The 19,497-nt window shown below is 45.3% G+C and overlaps 1 protein-coding gene across 9 annotated transcripts in view; it reads right to left on the minus strand.

Moving 5' to 3' along the window:
- Nucleotides 1-1,971: 1,971 nt before the first annotated feature.
- The window catches only part of glra1 (glycine receptor, alpha 1), a 54,426-nt gene continuing 36,900 nt past the window's right edge, over nt 1,972-19,497 (minus strand). For all 9 annotated transcript variants that reach the window (XM_023797427.2, XM_023797426.2, XM_023797428.2 and 6 more), the window contains 3 exons: nt 19,119-19,333; nt 15,012-15,158; nt 1,972-5,648 (listed from right to left, as the gene is read on the minus strand). In XM_023797427.2, coding sequence (XP_023653195.1) covers nt 5,361-5,648; nt 15,012-15,158; nt 19,119-19,333 — 650 coding nt within the window. In that variant the 3' untranslated portion in view covers nt 1,972-5,360. The remainder of the gene's footprint in view (nt 5,649-15,011; nt 15,159-19,118; nt 19,334-19,497) is intronic.

The raw sequence follows: 19,497 nt of genomic DNA on the forward strand, positions 1-19,497 counted from the left end.
TTCCCAGTTTGAAATGAGCCCTTATTGCTGCTTTTACTGATCTGCCATGAAATGGATTCTCCTGTCCGTTTAAAAGTGAGTATTTTACTGCTTTTTTTTTTTTTTTTTTTTTGGAAAGGGAAATAAATACGGTTATAACTGAACCACTAGGAAAGGGGAGGGTTCAGTTCTCTCAGGCCTAAGATGGCAAATTGGTCTTGCTTCATGCTGAAATGTGTCTTTTGGCCACTAAGAACAAGGTGGATGAAGTTGGATCAGGGTTCCCTACTTCTGGTCCGGCCGGGCCACTGTCCAGCAGTCTGGAGATTTCTGAAGAACTCCTCTTAATCAGCTAATTTATTAGGCTTAGTACATCGGTGCTTGCGGTTCGCAAACACAATCCGATCCAGGAAAGTGGTCGTGAACCAATTTGTACACGAACCAAGGCAGTTTTTCCCGTAAAGTATTGAAATTCGATTAATTCGTTAACGTCTACCAAATTTAATTTTCTGGTTTTTATAGTAAAAACTTTAAATAAAAACACAATATAGTGTGGCGACAGGCGGATCGAGGCATCGCTGGAGCAGAGTGACATGGAGACTTGCTGGGAAATCAACCTCTTTATTAACAGTCCTTAACCCTTGTATTGTTGTTAATGTTAATGGCTGCATTTCCCTATTGTCGCACGTGTGTTTGCCCGTGTCTTGTGTGTACCCGGTCCGATTCTTGTGTGTATTTAGCGTGTGTAAATCTCCCACCGTGTGTGCGTCTTGCAGTTTGGCGTCTGACACCATTGTGTTTCCCATCTGTGTATTTGGGTTTGGTGCCTGTTGTGCTCCTTCTATTTACAATTCCACATGGGGCACGCGGGGTCATGCAGCCCGCCAGTACTACACTAGTATTAAAAAAAGGAATCTCGTTGAAGGATCTGTTCGCCGACCAAATTTTGTACATGATCCGTTGCATTTTTTTCACGAAATTTGTGGTTTGTTGACCACAGCGTTCATGAACCGGAGGCACCATTTAGGCTGCCTTTGAGAGGGAGATATGCAACCTGTGTTGGATTCTGCCTCTCTAAGACTGCATTTGGAGAACCCTGGTTTAGGTGAATCAAAGGTACTGCTAAAAGCTAATTTCATTGAAACTCCTTTGTGACAATCTGGTGATGGAACAGGGAGCAAAAATGTGGACCGTCTGGAAGGGAGCAACAACACGGACGGTCTGTGACTCCCCAAGGACTGTGTTGGGAAACACTGCTTTAGAATCTCTGGAGTGGCTTTAAAGTGGCCCTCACAGTAATGGTTGCTTCTGGAAAGTAAGTCTGAGCTGCGCTGTGTCTCACTTAATGATAATGGTGTGGATGCGGAGAGCAGAAATGTCAAACTGCAGAAGCCAAACGATTACTCCTTTGGGCAAAAGTCTTTTCTGGACTGAGGCTTGCACATTTGTTTCTGTATGATGGTTAAAGTGTACTGCAATGCAAATCAGGAGTCTGTTGTTTGCATTATCTCCGTTCTGAACTTGTTCAGATGAAGAATAACCCTACAGCCAGTACGAAGCAGTTGTGTCCGTATCTGTCTCTTGGATCTAAGGGTAAAGGTAATGCAAAGAGAATTCAGATCCCTTGAAAATGATCAGCCAGATTTTTGGAAGTGATTCCATGTATTGTGAACCACTCTAAACATTGTTACACATAATCAACCATTGGTAAAACGCCTTGTCTATAGATAAGCAAGCCTTTCATCATTGGCCAGAACACTCAGTATGTCAATCTGTCAATGCAATATTCACTATAAATATTTACATTGATCATCAGAGACAAAACGGTTTCTTAGGTTGGATGGTTGTTGTACACTTTGAATAAATACAGTCTAGGTCAGTTTTTTTTTTGTGTATTTTTAATCTCAAGATTACACAGATCTTGAACTGAGCAACAATAAACAAAATCTGAATTCCAACAACCTTGACAATTTTTCGAAAACAGGTAGGGGATTTTTCTCATAAAATTTTTAATTATAATTTGAATACATATTGTGACATTTCAATAAATATTTATATACAGATAGAGCAGAAATTTTACATTCCTTTTTTCTTCAAATAGCTCACATTTTTGAACAAGCCAAAAATATCTGCCATTGTTATTTTTTAAATATTCTATACATGCAAAATATTAGCTGTTTTCCAGAATTATAAATGGAACTGAAGAATAAAGTGGGACTCTGGTATTATGGCAAAGTAAGATGTGCACTTTGTGCCAAGACACATTGTAAGCAAATTAAAATGACAAAATTAAGGCCATACTTACTTGTGCAAAGTAAAACGCCTTTTCTTTTCAATAGATGAAAGCCAGCAATGAATGATTTCAGGGACATTAGTTTCAGCAATTCCATTCACCTCAGTTGTAGCAATCAATATTAGACGTTTTGAAACACTGGACTTTGCGTACTCAAAGATTCTTTTTTATATAATAAGAATTAATGTAACGACATTGTGAGGGAGATTACAAAAACGCGTGTTTCTCAAATCAAATACAGCCTTTGTGCTCTGAGAACAAATATTTAAAATCAATTTGTATTTTTCCAATACATATAGCCTACGTTTGCATATATTTTTCCATATCGTGAAATCATCTCGTTGTTAACGATGTCTGAGAGCCTTGGAAAATGTGGCATCTTTTAACACCTTTTCAGTTATTGGGCGGCAGTATACAGTTACAATTATGGCCTACTGATATTTTTACCTGTAAATCTGGTGGTGGCGGGGGGCACAATTGACCAAACTAGAACAGGTGCAATCAAACAAAATCAGCGTTCATGTGAAGGAAAGGGTGTGGACCTTTGAATAGCCCGCCTGTTAATGCCCTTATTGTGTTCGTGTGTGTTTGTATATGTACACAGCGCTGTGTTTAGGAACTGGGTCACATGAGGGTAACTGGTCATGATGTTTCGTCAGATTAATATGGATGGGTCACGTTTATTTAAGAGGGACGCTGTTATTGGAGTTGGTTTTAAGCATAGTAAATAAATATAATAATATCGCTTGTGTGCGTTAATGTCAGAACCCCAGCCCCCCCTTTCAGTCCATTCCAACACACACACACACACACACACACACACACACACACACACACACAACATTTCACTCTTATTCTCCGCTTAGCTTCGGTATAATTAAGTGTATCATATTAGGGCTACGTTTTAGAAACAATGACATCTGTAGCAGCATTTAGGTCGATGAAATGAAACAAATGTAACTGTGGACTCGGAAGACTGACGGTTCATTTCTCGTTCAGCTGACATTACCTACGCCATTGTACCGCCTTTGCAGCCAGTTTTAATTTCAGTCTCCGCTTTGCTTTGAGTTATTGATATACATGAATTTAAAAAAGAGGTTTAAATGACAAAAAAATACGACATATTAGTAAACGGTGACTTTCTAAAGGTCCCCCACTGAATGGACAGATGCTGTCAAATGCATATTCCACAATATTCCTACTCTTTTTTTTTTGAGCAACCCTTGTACGTGGGTGAAAATGAATGAATTGCTTTGACAAAATATGAATAAAATAAAATTGGGACAAAATAAACATGTTTATCTTATAAACGTGGAACATTTAATTTTAATGCATGTCCACACTAAGGAAGACGCAGACAAAAGCATAGTAAAATTAATCTTTGGTTTTCAACCAAGTCGCGTGGGGGCAAGACAACTAATTTTGCAATAAGTATAGTAGATCAAAGTCAAACCTAACGTTGCATACCATTTGCCATGCATAGTTAAAACATATTTGAAGTGTTGTTAGCTTTTCGTGGACTTTTGGTCTTCTTTCTCAATTTAAGTCGTCGCCAGAAATCAGCTCGGGAATAGCTGCTAAACGTTTATGTCTCACCGTGTTGTTAAAGTCTGGCGTTTAAAACGTAATACTGTTCTGTGTGCATTGCATAGAAATCCCTTAAACAACACTTACATTTTCAGTGTTTTAGGTGTAACCTTTGTTTAAAGATATATTGTAAAATATATCTGAACGACAGCAAATTACACTGTCATAAAATACTTGCTTTTAAAGCCATTTTTAAACCAACCGTACCGAACACGTTACGTATATTTTAACTTGCACGTGGGTGCTTCATGTTTATAGTTAATATTTTCATAAGGGATTAAAGTGATGGGAACAAATAGGTTTTCGGTGGTGTGAAAGGTGGTTTGGGAAACTGCACTACAACCTTAGTAGTGGGAATTGCTGCCTCTACGCTTGATCATGTCCTGAACCTCTATCAAAATAACCATGCCGTCGTAGAACTCCTGACTTTAAATTGAGTCAGTCTTCGTGAAGCACTACTGCTGTGATGCATCGCATGGAGACATAGGAAGCACGTAGGGCCGATGGGCGCCTTGTGATCGGCGAGGCAAAGACACCGGCAGCTTATGCCGTCTTAAAGCAGCAAATTGACACTAAACGCGAAACAAACGTGTGAACGACTAAACCGGTTTAAAATGCAACAGTCCTGACATACTTAATCATACCAAGGTACCGAAAGCAAACAAAAAAAAGGTTTGGCATTACAGAAAAAGTGAGGTAAACTTGGCACAGCGTTACAAATACCAAATAAATAATTTAAATCAAGAATCGACAAAGGAACACGTGTATATCGACGGCTTGTTTAAACAGCATATCTTTGATCCACATTGGTCAAGCTTTCGATTAGCTCGGTGTTAACCCCGTTAAGTTTCAGTTTTTGGCTAGGGATAGAAAGGTGTGGTGAGGGGAAGCGTTGACAACTGCGCGAAATACACACATTAAAGCAGATTTCCATATATAGGACGATTCGCCGTGTGTCTTCTGCATCGCGTTATTGTTGGAAGCACCGAACGGTCTCAAAGCCTCTGAAAGTCCCGATTCCAACTGCCTAGCGTCGAAGAAATATCAGTTTGTACATTTCAGTAAATATATATACTAAGTATATATTACAGTGCAGTAGGTTTTGCCCTTATAATTCATGTAATGCGGGATTTATGACTTGCAGTCGCAAAAAGGTCTTGGAAGAGCATCGCCTTCATTTCGGATACTTCTTATCCCATCAGAGCTGAAGTTCTTAAATGTTTCCGAACGTGTCCGTATAAGTCTAATATTTAATTTTTGTCATTTATGTTTCTTTTAGTAAATATATTGCCACATTCATATTTCATGCATTTTACTGCATTGCTATTGCACAAGTCCGGATTATTCAGAAAAAAGGGGGATTGGGGGGTTAGAGAGAGAAACAACAAATATTGATGTATACCTCTGCAGAAAGGTCCCAGCCAGAAGCGTGTGGGCGTGGCGAGGGCGGGATTTCGGGTGGGAGGGGCCGTGACGGGGCGTGGCCTCCTCAGCTAGGTACTCACTGGTTGTGCACATCCTCGATGCGAATGATCTTGTAGGTGATCCAGTAGAAAATGTTAAAAATGAGGAAGACAAGGGGGAAGGCCACGCGGGACACGGTGTCAATCCGCTTGGCACGGGCGATGAAGATCTTGCGCATCTCCTCCACTGTCTTCTCCGGTGGGTTGGTGGAGGATGGAGCATTGTTGCTGTTGCCCTTGATGGCCATGCCGTCCTTGGCCTGCAGGCAGGTGGGGCCCATGCCGTAGGCGGCAAAGCTGAAACGGCCCTCCCCAGCCTCATCCTCCTGCAACACAAACCAACATGCTTGAGACCCCGCCCACTAGGCCCTGCCCACAGTGGCACACGCACAAACAAACCAATCAAAATATGGGAAGAAATCAGGTGACGGGTCTGCCTGATTCGCAGACTGAAAGTAAACTGTAGGGGGTCGGGATCCTGAGGAACTCCTGCAGAAAATACTCAACCAAAAACACTCCTGTAACAAAATAGCTGCAAGCTGTAAGGTGAACCTGTAACTCACCTTAGTGCCCGCTGAGTATCTAGCTTATAAAATGTTTATGTGCTTTTTGATTTCCTTGGTTAAATAAAAAATAGACATGAAGGTAATACCAAAAAGCCATAAAATACATTTAGAGCAGCTGATACTCTATAAAAATATGTAAGCAACACATTTTCATACTTTTGTACCTTAAAAATGAAAATGTTAAACAATTTGGCTTTTATAGTTCTGGTGAATGTCATCAGCACTCCTGAATTTGATGTACATCACGGATAATTTCTCTTGAAAAAAAGTGCAGGAAAACAGCTTAAATCTGTATGAAAGTCATATGTTTGATACAGAGAAGCAAAGCTAAAAACAATAAGAATGAGAGAAAAACTATAAAAATAGAAACATTCACATAACTTGAATTATCCAAAGAATGATGGCCTTAATGCTTTAAAGGGTCACTTTTAGTCCCTGTTCCTTTTCGACATTGTTAAAGATGTGAGAACTATCTGAAAGCAACAGGAATTATATGATCTCCAAGCGGCGTGCAGATTCTAAAAGGTACAAGGCCATCTCCAAAGACCTTGGCATCCCTGTTACAACAGTCTGCAATGTTATTAAGAAGCTTGCTGCTCATGGAACTGTCCAGAACCTCCTGGGACGTGGCGGGAAGAGCAAAATTGATCAGAGAAGCTTTCGAAGGTTGGTGCGAACTGAAGAAATGCCACTCAATGTGTACAGAGAGCAATCTGGATTGATGTGTTCATGCTCTACCATACACTGTGCACTAAACCAAGAAGCACTTCATGGCAAAATGTTCCATGGACAGATGAAACCAAAATAAAGCTCACTGGCATTGCAGACCAGTGATTTAAGGGCAACAAAACAAAACAAGGCTTCTGTGGAAAACAGATACTTTATTGATCCCTGTGGGGAAATTCTCTTTACACCTCCCTCTACTTGTTCTCTGTAGGTGAAAGCTAGCTGGCCACGAAGGGCAGCCGCCCATAGCAGCCCCAGTGGAGCTGGGGATCATGGGCCTCGGAGACATACTGAGGCGGGGTTTAAACCAGCACCCTTCTGATCACAGGCACTAGCGAGACCAGCCCACTGAGCCACACACCGTCCCCCAAAACAGCTGAAGCTGGTCTCTAGCCAGCTTCGAACCCATGACCAGCGGGTTTCAGCCCCTTGAGCTATGAGGCAGTCCAGGGAATTACTCCCTACCAACTCCCTACCATTACAGATGAAGGATCTGTAATGTTGTAGCACTGCTCGTTGCGTATTAAAGGAATAATGAAATCAGAGGATTACTGAGCTAACTTATAGTGAAATGTGCTACCCAGTGCCAGAAAACTAGGTTTGGGTCCTCCAGCAAGGCAAGGATCCAAAGCACACACCCAAAAGCACAAAAACATGGCTGAAAAGGCAAACTGGACTGTAATAAACTGATAAGCAGTGAGTCCTGATCTCAATGCAGTTGAAAATCTTTGGAAGAAGCTGAAATCTACCATTGGGAAAAGCAGTCTTGCAAACTTTCAAGAGCTGGAACAAACTGCAGCCAACCCACTCAAAAAGGCACTTTACCTACGGGCAATTTAGCAGTTCCAATTAACCTCAGCATGTTTATGAACTGAGAGGACCGGAGTATCCAGAGGAAACCTCACGGCAACACAGGGAGAACATTTAAACTCCACACCTATGGAGCCATGGTGGAGACTCGAATCCTGGTCCCAGAGGCATGAGGCAACAATGCTTACCACTGTACCACCATGCCATCTTGCCTGAAGCTCCATGCATACAAAGTCTAAAGGGTACACAGGCATCCCCAAAGACCCTGGCATCCCTGTTTCAACAGTCTGCAATGTTAAGAAGTTTGCTGTTCATGGACCTGTCAAGAACCTCCTGAAAAGTGTGAGGAACTACCAGTACAGAACTACAAGAAATGTTTAGAGGCTTTCATTCTTACCAAGGAGCATGCAACCAAATATTAGAGATGGGTAGCTTTAATGCTGTGGAGGTCATATTCTGATGATACAGAGTTGCATTTCAGGGGTGCTATCAAATGGCAGCATGATTTTGTAGATCTCATTTGTATAGGGATGTGGATAAAGCTATTAGGGATGTGTAATTGTGGATAAAGCTATTAGGGATGTGTAATTGTGGCTACAGTTTATAGGGGTTGGGAATTGTGGCTACAGCTTCTAGGGATGTGGAATTGTGGATATAGCTTTTAGGGATGTGGAATTGTGGATACAGCTTCTTGAATAGCAGGGTACAGCCAGAGCAAGCTCAGTGAGTCTGACGGGCTGCAGGTTCTGCTTCCGTCGGAGTGTTTTCATCTCCTTGGCACAAATGCTTCCTTATATCTCCTTTCTATGCTCCATGCAAAACAAAAAGTTATACTGAATTTATCACGCAAGATTTCTGCTGACCGATAAAAGTTCTTCGCGGCATCTTGCACGGATAAAAACGAGGCAGAGGAAGCTGGCGGCCGATTCACCTTTACCTTTCCGGTTTAAGCTGGAATTTCTGTGACAGGCGGAGGCTGTGTGTGTTTTTTTTCTGCTTTCTTACTAAATCGGGACCCACCCTCTGTTGCGACACAGATCCATTTTTAGCCGCTTTTTTTTCCGCTCTTCCCGTCCATGTCGTTATGACTGCACATTTATAACGGGACACTTGGAAGTCAGGCGGAATCGCTACACGGAAAAAGGATGGGAAGATTCGGTCCGAGTTCTGCCAAGATGCCGGCGCCGCCATCCGCTCCCTCCTCCCTTTGTCCTTCAGGGGCCCCCGGGCCGCCATTTGCGTTTACCGCGGACGGCCTCCTTCATTTCTCCCCACTGTGTGATTTATGGGCCCTGCAACGTGACGTGGGCCTTTAAAGAGGATCTGGCTCTTTCTGTCGCCCCCCCCCCCCCTCAGCTGCCCTATCATGGCCGACCCCGATTCATTGCCTTCCACCTTAATCAGAAATGCGCCATTACAGCTGAGCCCACGTACCCCCCCACCCCGCGCCACTACGTGCTTGCATTCTCAACTCTGAAACCGGAGGGTAATAAAAATGGGGGGGGGGGGGGCAGGGGGCGTTTTGATTGCCGTCAAGGGCCCCCTCCCTACCTGCACCCGGCGCGGGTTTCGCCTGTGACTCATGCGGTGATGTCAGTGCCGTTGGCGAGTTGATTAACGGCAGAGATTAAGAGGCGTGACACTGCGGACAAGTAACCAAGCTACCAAATAAGGGCTCAAACAAACCCCCCCCAAAAAAGGCTTGTAGCCTGTGCGCATCTGTGAAGGAATCTCTCTTTCAACCTGCCCCCCCCCCCCCCCCCCCCCCCCTTGTAGCCCCTCCTTTATTCTGGGATGTTAGAGACTGGTCTTGCTGGCCTGTATGCTACTCCTCACCATCTTCAACATCTCGTATCAGCGCCGTATTGGAACATGGATACCCACGCTTCTGCTGAGGGATCCCAGGCAGCCGGGGACACGCGCTGGCTGTGCCGATGTGTGGCCGTTTGTCACAGCACTGATATCTCACACACGGTCCCTATCAGGCATCATTTTGCGAAATGAACAGCCGGTATTTCGCCGTTGACGCCGTATATTCCCAATATAGCAGGCTGCCAAATTTCGGAAGCATGCATTTAGCTTCATCTCGAAGCTGCACAGTGGAGCTTAAATGCACGAGCAAACAGACAGGAACAGGGCTGCCTATCACAGTTACATTATTATATGAGGTCGATAAAAACACCATAGCTTGGTTAGTATTTGAATTAATCTGCACACATCTAAGCAATCAACATTCATTTGATAAAACATTAAACGCACCAAAGTCAGTTTTGCACTGATTGTCCTACATAGATATAGACATTACATTACAAATGAATTCCGACTGCGTATGTGAACATTAAGTATTTTTCTGTGTTTTCCTAACGTAAAGCAGGTCAGCAATTTCAGCTTTAAGAAACAGAAGAACCTGGGAGAGACATCAACGTTATTACGAACAAAGACGTCTCCTGAGCACCTGGACACAGTCGGTGCGTCGATGTCGGACAGAATCCGGCACTTTGTCTGAAATGGCCGTCGTTACCTCCATCTGAAACTCCCCAGAAAAAAAGGCCAGTTTGCATGTTTGAAACCCCTCCCCCGAGTGCTTTCTGTCTTTATTTAATTCTCTCAGCTATGTAAACTCAGCTATGTCTGAAAATATAAGCAGCAGCCATGTTGCACAGGCATGATTATCATAGCGTGTTTTTTACTGCTGTAATAGTGTATTGGAGATCCACACGGACAGACAGACACACACACACACACACACACACACAGTATTGTATTAAAGAGAAATCAATTAAAACACATTCCTTGACTCAAACGATGTGCAAATTGGACTAATTATCAGCGTCCGTTCCTCGTGCTGTGTGTATCTTCTTTATAAACTGAGGGGGGGCACCCTATAAGTGGATAATTAATGACAGACACATTAGCAGCACCAATTACACTCTGTGATATGATAATTCTAAACTTTCTCTCTGTTCCATCACACACGTTCTCATAAGCGATTCTAGAAAGTGTTCCCATGAATTCCATTCTACAACTTTAGGTGTGTTCAAATGTATTAAATACGCAATAAATAATTCCGGAATGCATTACGGCGAATTTCATTTGCAAACGACAGGGTGGGGAGCTACAGGGTGGGGGGGGGGGGGGGGGGGATGGGGGGGGGGGCACCTTATATGTTTCTAATGACTTCTCCTTTAAATTACAAATACCGCAGAGAAACCAGGGTAAAGCCAAGCTATTTTGGTGCATTGCAAAACACAGGGAACATCACTTCTAATTACGAGATCCAAGCTTTCAGACCTTTAAATATGCCACAAATTAGCGCAGGGCGTAGGTGTTTAAGGTAAGCATAATGTAACACATTCCTTTAGTGTGTCTGCCAGGCTGTAATTATAATCTTTGACTTAGAAAGTCAGGCATGTTAAATTCAGCCTGAACGGCGTTCACCGCGCTGATTCAGAGTGTTTAATTTCCATGGATTCAGTCATGTCGTCTTGGCGAAGGTGGTCCTGGCCTCTGATATTGGCTGCATTATCAAAACCATAAAAAAATCACCCATGTGCAGATAAGCAGAGTGGAGTCACACATTAGTCACCTCGTTATTTCTCTCCTATGCACATGAAAAAAGGCATTTATATATTATGAATTTGCTTCACAGGATTATTCTAATCAGGGGGAATTGGGGCCATTTAATTGCTGTGGGAGCCAATGAAATGACTAACTGCATACGAGACACTTTTATTCAAAGTGACTTTTATACCTCACAGTTTTGCTCATTAATCCAGCTGGGTGTTTTGAGGGAAGCTGGTCCTGCAAACCCAGAACCACGGGGGTCTTTTAAATTCCAGTTACAGACAACAAAAATAAAAGGAGCGATTTTGTCTGTACTGTGGCACTGGGGAGAATCGGCTTAGATAATGTCCACTCAGGAGAGAATAAAAAGGAGATTGCTGTGCAGCGTGCGTATGTGTTTATGTGTCTGTGTGTGTGGGGGGGGGGGAGGCAGATATACATTACATTGTGGAGACTTGATATTTTGACATTGTGGGGACCATTTTTTTGGTCCCCACAAAGGGAAATTCAATTTTATAAAACTAAAAATGCCTAAAGACTTGTATTTTGTGTGGTTGCTTATGCTTAAGGTTAGGGCTGGGTTGGGCTTAATGTTGTCATTGTTGACATTAGGGGCCTCCCATAGATATGGAAGGACAGTCCCCACAAAGTACAGGTATGTGTGCGTGTGTGTGTGTGTGTGTGTGAGCTGGATGCTAGCTTTTCCTCACACCTGCTTTCAGAGATTTCGCCGCTTCACTGACAGGAAGGACAGATCATCAGTCACCTCTGAGTAATGATTTATAGGTAAAGTCCTCACTTTTATCTCCCGGGCTTACAAGGCCAGACACAAAGCTATCCCTAGCCACAGAGTCCCCAGAGGAAAGCTCATCCCTAACGACTCGATTATCCCAGATCAATCAAGGGCTTTTCCTTAATGACTCACATCGTTAGTGGCAGTGAGATCCTGCTCCTTCATCCAGGGGCGGGAGGGTCGTGGCGGCGGAGCGGGGCGACCTCATGGAGGAGTCGCGCTCTCTGTGATCGTGATCTATTTCCTGAATCTCCAACGCCCTACTTCCCATCCCGAGTGCTGTCGCCATTCGCTTGCTCATTTCCTCACACGAGCAGATGACTCCCTGAATAGTTCTTTTTTTCCCCCTCCAAACTCGCTTCGTTCATGCTATTTAATTCATGTGATTACTGAAGCGCAACTTTTAAGGAATTTTTTTTGCTTCCCATTTTATTACCTTGTCTTCCACAGCACTATTAAAGGCTTTTTACTCCAGAAATATAGACTGGCAATATAAATGTTAATTTCCAGAATATTAAATTATTGTTCAGGGCTTGTTTATCTCCAGCAGATGTTGGTCACCTCCTAGCCACCCCCCCCCCCCCCCCCCCCACCACAATGCTGTGCTGTAAAGTTGTTTGCATTTCTCCCTTCCCACCAGCAGGGGGAGTTCCCATTCTTTCATCCAGAATCATTCCCCTCTTTGAAAGGACGGCTGGGAGAGCAGGGGGAAAAAGGCCATCACTTTGCTATAGAAATAACAGATTTTCAACAACGAGCAGTGATATGTCAGCAACTGGGGCTGACGGATGGAGTCAAAGAGGCGTGACGGAGGACTTCTTGCCCCCCCTCGGGGTATAAGCCAGACTGGGAATAATCGTCAGGCAAGTTCATTTGAAAAGGCGCTATACAGAGGTTGCCAGACAGGAAATGGAGTCCAATGTCCTCTTGGGGGTTCTGGGTACAGATGGCTGATGAAGGACACCAGGGAGCAAGCCTTAATGTAGAAACGATTCCTCGGAGGCAGAGTCTCATTCCTCTCTGAGGACTGTTGCGGCCTGCTGCTGTGGACGCGGCTTGGTGCCGCACGCCCCCCCCCAGCCCTGCCCGGCCACCCCCGCCTCTCATTAGAGGAATTTAATGTTCCGCGAATGATACATAATCACTTGCTGGGGTCTTGGGCAGGCATGTCTCCGTCTGCTGGGTCGGATGTTGAGCCTAGGCTAGCCAGCATGTCTGCGGCTCCGGGGGGGGGGGGGGACGGACGGACGGACGGACGTACGAGCCACATATTAGCCGGGACGCCACGGTCTTGGGCGAGGGGGGGGGGGGGAGATGCCTGAGGTTCCCAAGGGATTGCTGTTTTGTTGTCCTGGAGGACACAGCCTCATACTGCAGCTAAGAGGAGCACCAAGCCAAATCACACGTCCCTCCCTGGCCACTGCGGGGTGTAGTAAAGCCCTCAAATGGCCTCACGTACAGAAAAAGGCAGAGAAGATGAGCAGAGGTAGACTGCTCGGAGTAATGGGCAGGAGGAAAGGCGTCTGTTTGCAGTCGACATCGACTTGACGGTAACCTTGAGAAAGGAGCCGTTCACCGAAAGAGGAACAAGAGAGAATTTAAAATGATGCAATGTCAGTAGTCTGCGACCAATCTGCTGCCTGGGGGGGGGGGGCGTGGTGAAGATGGTAAAATTTGACTTTAGCTCTTCCATTTTTCCCAAGGTGGGGCGGGGCCCCTGTTTTTCTGGCCGGGGCCCCTGTTTTGCTGGCTGGGGCCCCTGTTTTTCTGGCCAGGGCTCCTGATTTTACTGGGCTCCTAGGATGTCGCCCATGCGTTAATCAGCCCCCAGTTATAGGCCCCTTAATACTTCTTTCTCTGGGCAGTTATGATCCAGATTTCTATTCAGCGAATCTGCCTCATTAGCTAAAGGCAGCGTCACTGAGGACATCCAGCAGGAATCTGGACTTTTCCACACCGGGTTACGACTCACAGTCAGATCTAGTGGCTCTGCTGGTTTCTGTAAGCTATGGATGAAATGCTCTCGCTGACCAGACCAGCTTTTGCTTGTTGGACCTCATAGAGTCCAGGGGCTGCAGATTAATCCATCTTTACCTGCTACAAGCAGCCCACAGTGGGACGTGGGACCATGACAATGGGGTTCAGGATTATTCCGGGCTTTTCCGGTATTCCGGGTTTGACGTGGCAGGGGTGTCCAACCACATGGATGGCGTGTCAGGCCGAGTTATCGACGGCATCTTAGCCAACTGTCACGGTCCCTGAACCACCTTCAAAAGGAATATTCAAACGATTGTCTTGTTCTGAAACGGATGTCATGTTTTCATTTCATGGATAATTTACAGTGGAGATTTGGGACGTCAGCCAAAACAGACTGAACAGACCACAAATTGTTACTATCATCAGCTTTCCTATGCAAACGACTGACGGTAGAATGAGTACTTGGGAAACAGTATGGGGGGGGGGCGTTTTTATTTTGATTTTATCCAGTCATTCTCCCTGGAGCTTCCTTATGCTAGACCCTCCTTGCGGACCGTCAATGGTTTTGACTCTCCGTTCTGTCTTTCTGGATGAGCTGAAGCAGTATCAGGTAGCCCCCCCCCTTTTAAAGCCAAACTCCCCATCTGCGAACACCAGGCAAGACAAGAACACGCTGGTAATGCAAACCCAGCAGACCCGAATTACACGAGCACCCGTGACGTTCCATCCCAGGGCCAGGAATCGAAGTCCTTCTGATGTGACACAAAGAGGCTAACGCAAAGCGACTTGTCGGGGGGCTGCTCCCCCTCGCCTCAGCTATTGATGGCATCTGATGAGACCGGGGGTGGCCAGGACGATGGCCGCAGGCCGGGCCCACGGGGGAGTCCGGCGTGTGTAAGGCCATCGGGTCAGAAAAGCAGAACTGGCATTCGAGACTAAACTCCATCTTTACCCAAGACACCTAAACACAAGACCTCTGGCTTTGTTGTGCTTCAGTGGGTCCCGGACCGGCTCGGCCGAAGGTGTGAAGAAAAATTTGTATTTGCGGCCGGGACTGCACCATGCCTGTTTTCTCAGGCTTTTCTCCCCATGGGATGGCTAAACGCGACCATAAAGACACACACAGCTGCACGCCCGCACACACTGACCCTCTATCTTTAGAAAGACAAATATTCTGTGAGAATATAGGGCAGCTGGACTCTAACAGGGAGGAGGTGTCAGGAAGAGGAAGTGGGGGGGCGGGGCCGGCTCACCTTGAGATGCCGCCTCCTTCTGCGGAATCGCAGCAGCTCCTTGTGCTGCCGGGCGATGAAGTTGACAGCGGCGTACTCCAGCAGGGCCGAGAAGACGAAGAGGAGGCACACGGCCATCCAGATGTCGATGGCCTTCACGTAGGACACCTGCAGGGGTGGCAAGCCGGCCATTTGTGACAAACGAGGCCCAGATAGCAGATGCATCTGCTCTGAGCATTGGTCTGTTAAGCAGCGGATGAAGATGTAAACTCCTGACCGGAAGGTTGCCGGGTCAAGTCCTGTAATGGTTCCAGTTGTAGTTTCTGGGATGTGGCACCTAGCTGTTAGTCATTTTGGATGATAGCATTAGTCAAGGAGTGAAAAGGTCTAACTCCTCTATCAAGAAGTGTGGGGAAATCGATGAGTACATGTGTACTGTGTGAAGCCAAGCCTGATTGGCTGAAACGATTCCTCCTTGACCTCAGTAGCCCTGGCGTGAGGTATGGTTAATAATGCAAAGAAACGATGGAAAAAAAACAGCCCAAATCAGCCCACAGACTTACCCCTGGGGTTTTCTGGGTTTTACAAACATGCTTTTAATTTATATCTTTACCCCACGTAATATAATCATAATCCTAAACCAAAACATATCACAACAATGAACATGCCTTTGGGGAGAATGATGATCCAAAGACAGGATGGATGCCACCTATATACCCAATAACAGGTAAATACCTAATAAGATTACAGCATGAAGACTGCCTAATATACAGCATGAAGACTGCCTAATATACAGCATGAAGACTGCCTAATATACAGCATGAAGAATGCCTAATATACAGCATGAAGGCTGCCTAATATACAGCATGAAGACTGCCTAATATACAGCATGAAGAATGCCTAATATACAGCATGAAGACTGCCTAATATACAGCATGAAGACTGCCTAATATACTGCATGAAGAATGCCTAATATACAGCATGAAGACTGCCTAATATACAGCATGAAGACTGCCTAATATACTGCATGATGAATGCCTAATATACAGCATGAAGACTGCCTAATATACAGCATGAAGACTGCCTAATATACTGCATGAAGACTGCCTAATATACAGCATGAAGATTGCCTAATAAACAGCATGAAGACTGCCTAATATACAGCATGAAGATTGCCTAATAAACAGCATACACTGTTTAAAGTGCAGGTGCTCCTCCAAACAGTAAAACCTAATACATACAACATGTAGACGGGGGCAAGAGTTTTGGTTACTGTGTCCTTAAGCATTAAAACAGCTAAGACACATGATCTAGGTGATTCTGAACATTTGGGGACGGCCATGATTGTTGGTGCCAGACACTGTGGTTCCAGCGTCTCAGAAATAGCCACCCTCCTGGGATTTCATACACTACAGTGCCTGGGGTTTACAGGGGCTGATGTGATGAACAATGAGCATCTAGGCAATGGCATGACTGCCGTCATAGACAAGGCATTTAATGACAGAGGTCAGCAGAGAATTGCCAGACTTTGTGCAGAAAGGCTTCTCTAAATGCACAACTAATCTACCTTTGAAGCATTTCTAGAGTAAAAAGTTGGTCCTACCTGGTACTAGCTAGGCTTACCTAATAAGGTGCCCACTAAGTGTGCATTATAATACACAGAACTTTCATGGGGACGAGGGAAATTGGGCCTTTGTATATGTCAGTGTTTCTTAAACCAAACCTAGGGGACTCCTGGGAGCAAAAACGTGGACCGGCTGGCACGGAGCTGGGAGGGAGCAAAAACGTGGACCGTCTGGCACGGAGCTGGGAGGGAGCAAAAACGTGGATCATCTAGGGTCCCCGAGGACTGGGTTGGGAAACAGTAGTACATGGGGGAAGAGTTGGGTGCAATAAAAAGGGTGGGTAGGACAAAACAAGACACAGGCAGACAATGAAGGCCAGATCAGTCATCAGGGTCTGCACACATGATCCAAAATCCAAAGGGACTGTGTATCAGACACAGGAGATGAAGTGGATAAGTATGATTCACCCAACTGGGGGTGATGGGGGTGTCCTCCCTGCTGTCATACATAAACTGGGTGTACACACACACACACAGACACACACGCACACAGACACATACACACTAGTTTCTAATACTATCTTTATGGGGACTATTCATTCAGTTTTATGGGGAAAAGTCTAATCCCAACATCCAAACAAAATACGAGAGTTTTGGCATTTTTACTTTGATTTTACTGTGATAGCATTCACAGACCTTTGTGGGGACCTGAAAAACATGTCAGTGTTTTTAACAGGTTTTTATTACATTGTGGGGAACATATGGTTCCAACAATGTAATATAAACATAATCTACACACACACATAGGACGCATGTGCAATACATACAATATTTGTGTTTCCCACAACCCTGATAAGTGGTATGAAGGTGAATGGATGATATTTATGGTACACATGAGTATATATCACATGAGTATGTTCTTTACCACCAAGACCGTGTTCTGGATAAGCAGCATGGGGTGGATGTGTGGACGGATCCCTCAGGGGTGAATAAGCTTAGAAATGCCTCCAGAACGCGGCTGTAAATTCGGAAGACCTGACCTTCCCGGAGAGCGTGTTTTCCAGCGGCCTCTGCTCGCATTGAGCGAATCGTACGGCCAAATGAGCCGGTGGAGAAGTTGGGGTGACAAGGCTGAGCGTGGGAGCCTTCTGTGTACAGTTCAGTGGGCGGACACACACGCCCGTCTGTCCGCGTGTATGTGTGTGCATGCGCGCGAGCGAGTGGAGATTTCATTATTTACCCGGGACGAGAAGGCAGGTTGGGGATGTCCCCACGGCTTTTTAGCTAAAATTGAAATTAAATTCAAATAAAAATATCACATCTTTCCAGGTGTTTTGTTACAGTTTTCAGCAGTTCTGGAATTCTAATGATCTGCAGTCTGGGGTTGTTAATTACACTGAAAAGTCAGTGGAAAGTACCCACAAATGCAGCAATGTGAATATTTTTACTGTATTTGGGTGTGTGGGAGAGGATTTTTAGGTCAGAGTGTGTGCTTGCTGGGCCTGTATTAGTGTGTATCTGTGTGTGTACCTGGGTGTGTGTGTGTGTGTCCTTGTGTGTCACTGTCTGTGCGTGTATGAGCCTGTGTGTGTGTGTCCTTGTGTATGTCACTGTTTGTGTGTATATACGCTCGTGAGTGAGTGTGTCATCATAAGTCTGTGTGTGTCACTACAGGAGTGTAGGCGTGTGTGCCGTTGTGTGTCTGTGTGCGAGAGTCACTATGTTCTTGTGTGCATGCGCCTCTGCTCTCGGCAGCACTATCGGATCATTCCAGCGACAGCTGAACCGAGTAGGAATTACAGATCATTCCTCAGAAAGCATGAATCACCCCACGTCAGCAAACCAAATGCAGGAGGGGGACGCCTTCTCAGAAAAACAGTTTCGCTGGTCCAGTGGCAAAAGAAAGTACTACAAAGCCGTACCACTCCTGTCTGACCTTTTGCGGAGTTGAGGAAGCATAGTTTAGCTTATACTCTCATTAAAACACTTTCGGACAGCACAAGACTAGATGACATATCTTTCTTTTTATGTCTCTGTAGCTAAGGAAGAAGAGATAAGAGGTACTTCCCAACTTAGTAGGTTAAGAAATAATAATAAAAAAAAGATTTTGTAAATCCTGCAGAGAAAATGAGGTTGTTGGAAGACTCTCTCTCTCAGGGTTAGGGCATCAAGCATCAAGATTTGTTCCTTCTGGAAGAAAAAGGCTCGTTTTGAATATTAATTTACCAACTCGGAGCCTGAGACCTTTCAGAGCTCAGCAGGAAGTTAACTAATATTTGCCGAGAGCTAGCACCAAGGGGCCCACTGGGTTTGCACTCAGTTTGCCGGCGTCCTTGAGATGGTTGCTGAAAACACAAGCGCAAGGACGGCGGAGATAGCAGCCAAAATATTGGGGACAGAAATTAGGGAATAGAAACAACAGACGGCAGATCAGGACCAGAGACACTAGACCAGAAATGGGAATCAAAGAGGGTGAACCAGAGTTCCGAGACATCGGACCAGATGGTCGGAAGAATTTGAACCACGGGTCAGAGTAAGAGACACGATAAATCAAAGTCTGTCACCTTGGGCAGGGAGGCACGGGAACCGGAGCTTTGGGTGGTCATGGTGAGCACGGTGGTGATTCCAAGGCCCACGCGGGCAGGAGCAGCATCCATGTTGATCCAGAAGGAGACCCAGGACAGGATGACGATGAGCAGGCTGGGGATGTACATCTGGATCAGGTAGTAGCCCATCTGCCGCTCCAAGTGAAACCGGGCCTCGATGCACGTGAACTTCCCTGTGGGGTGGAGCGGAGAGCGATTCAGCATGGAAACACACGCACGCCACTGGACCTACATGCGATACAGCATGGAAACACACGCACGCCACCGGCCCTACATGCGATTCAGCATGGAAACACACGCACGCCACCGGCCCTACATGCGATACAGCATGGAAACA

Source organism: Paramormyrops kingsleyae, chromosome 10, assembly GCF_048594095.1.
Source record: "Paramormyrops kingsleyae isolate MSU_618 chromosome 10, PKINGS_0.4, whole genome shotgun sequence".
Lineage (NCBI taxonomy): Eukaryota > Metazoa > Chordata > Actinopteri > Osteoglossiformes > Mormyridae > Paramormyrops > Paramormyrops kingsleyae.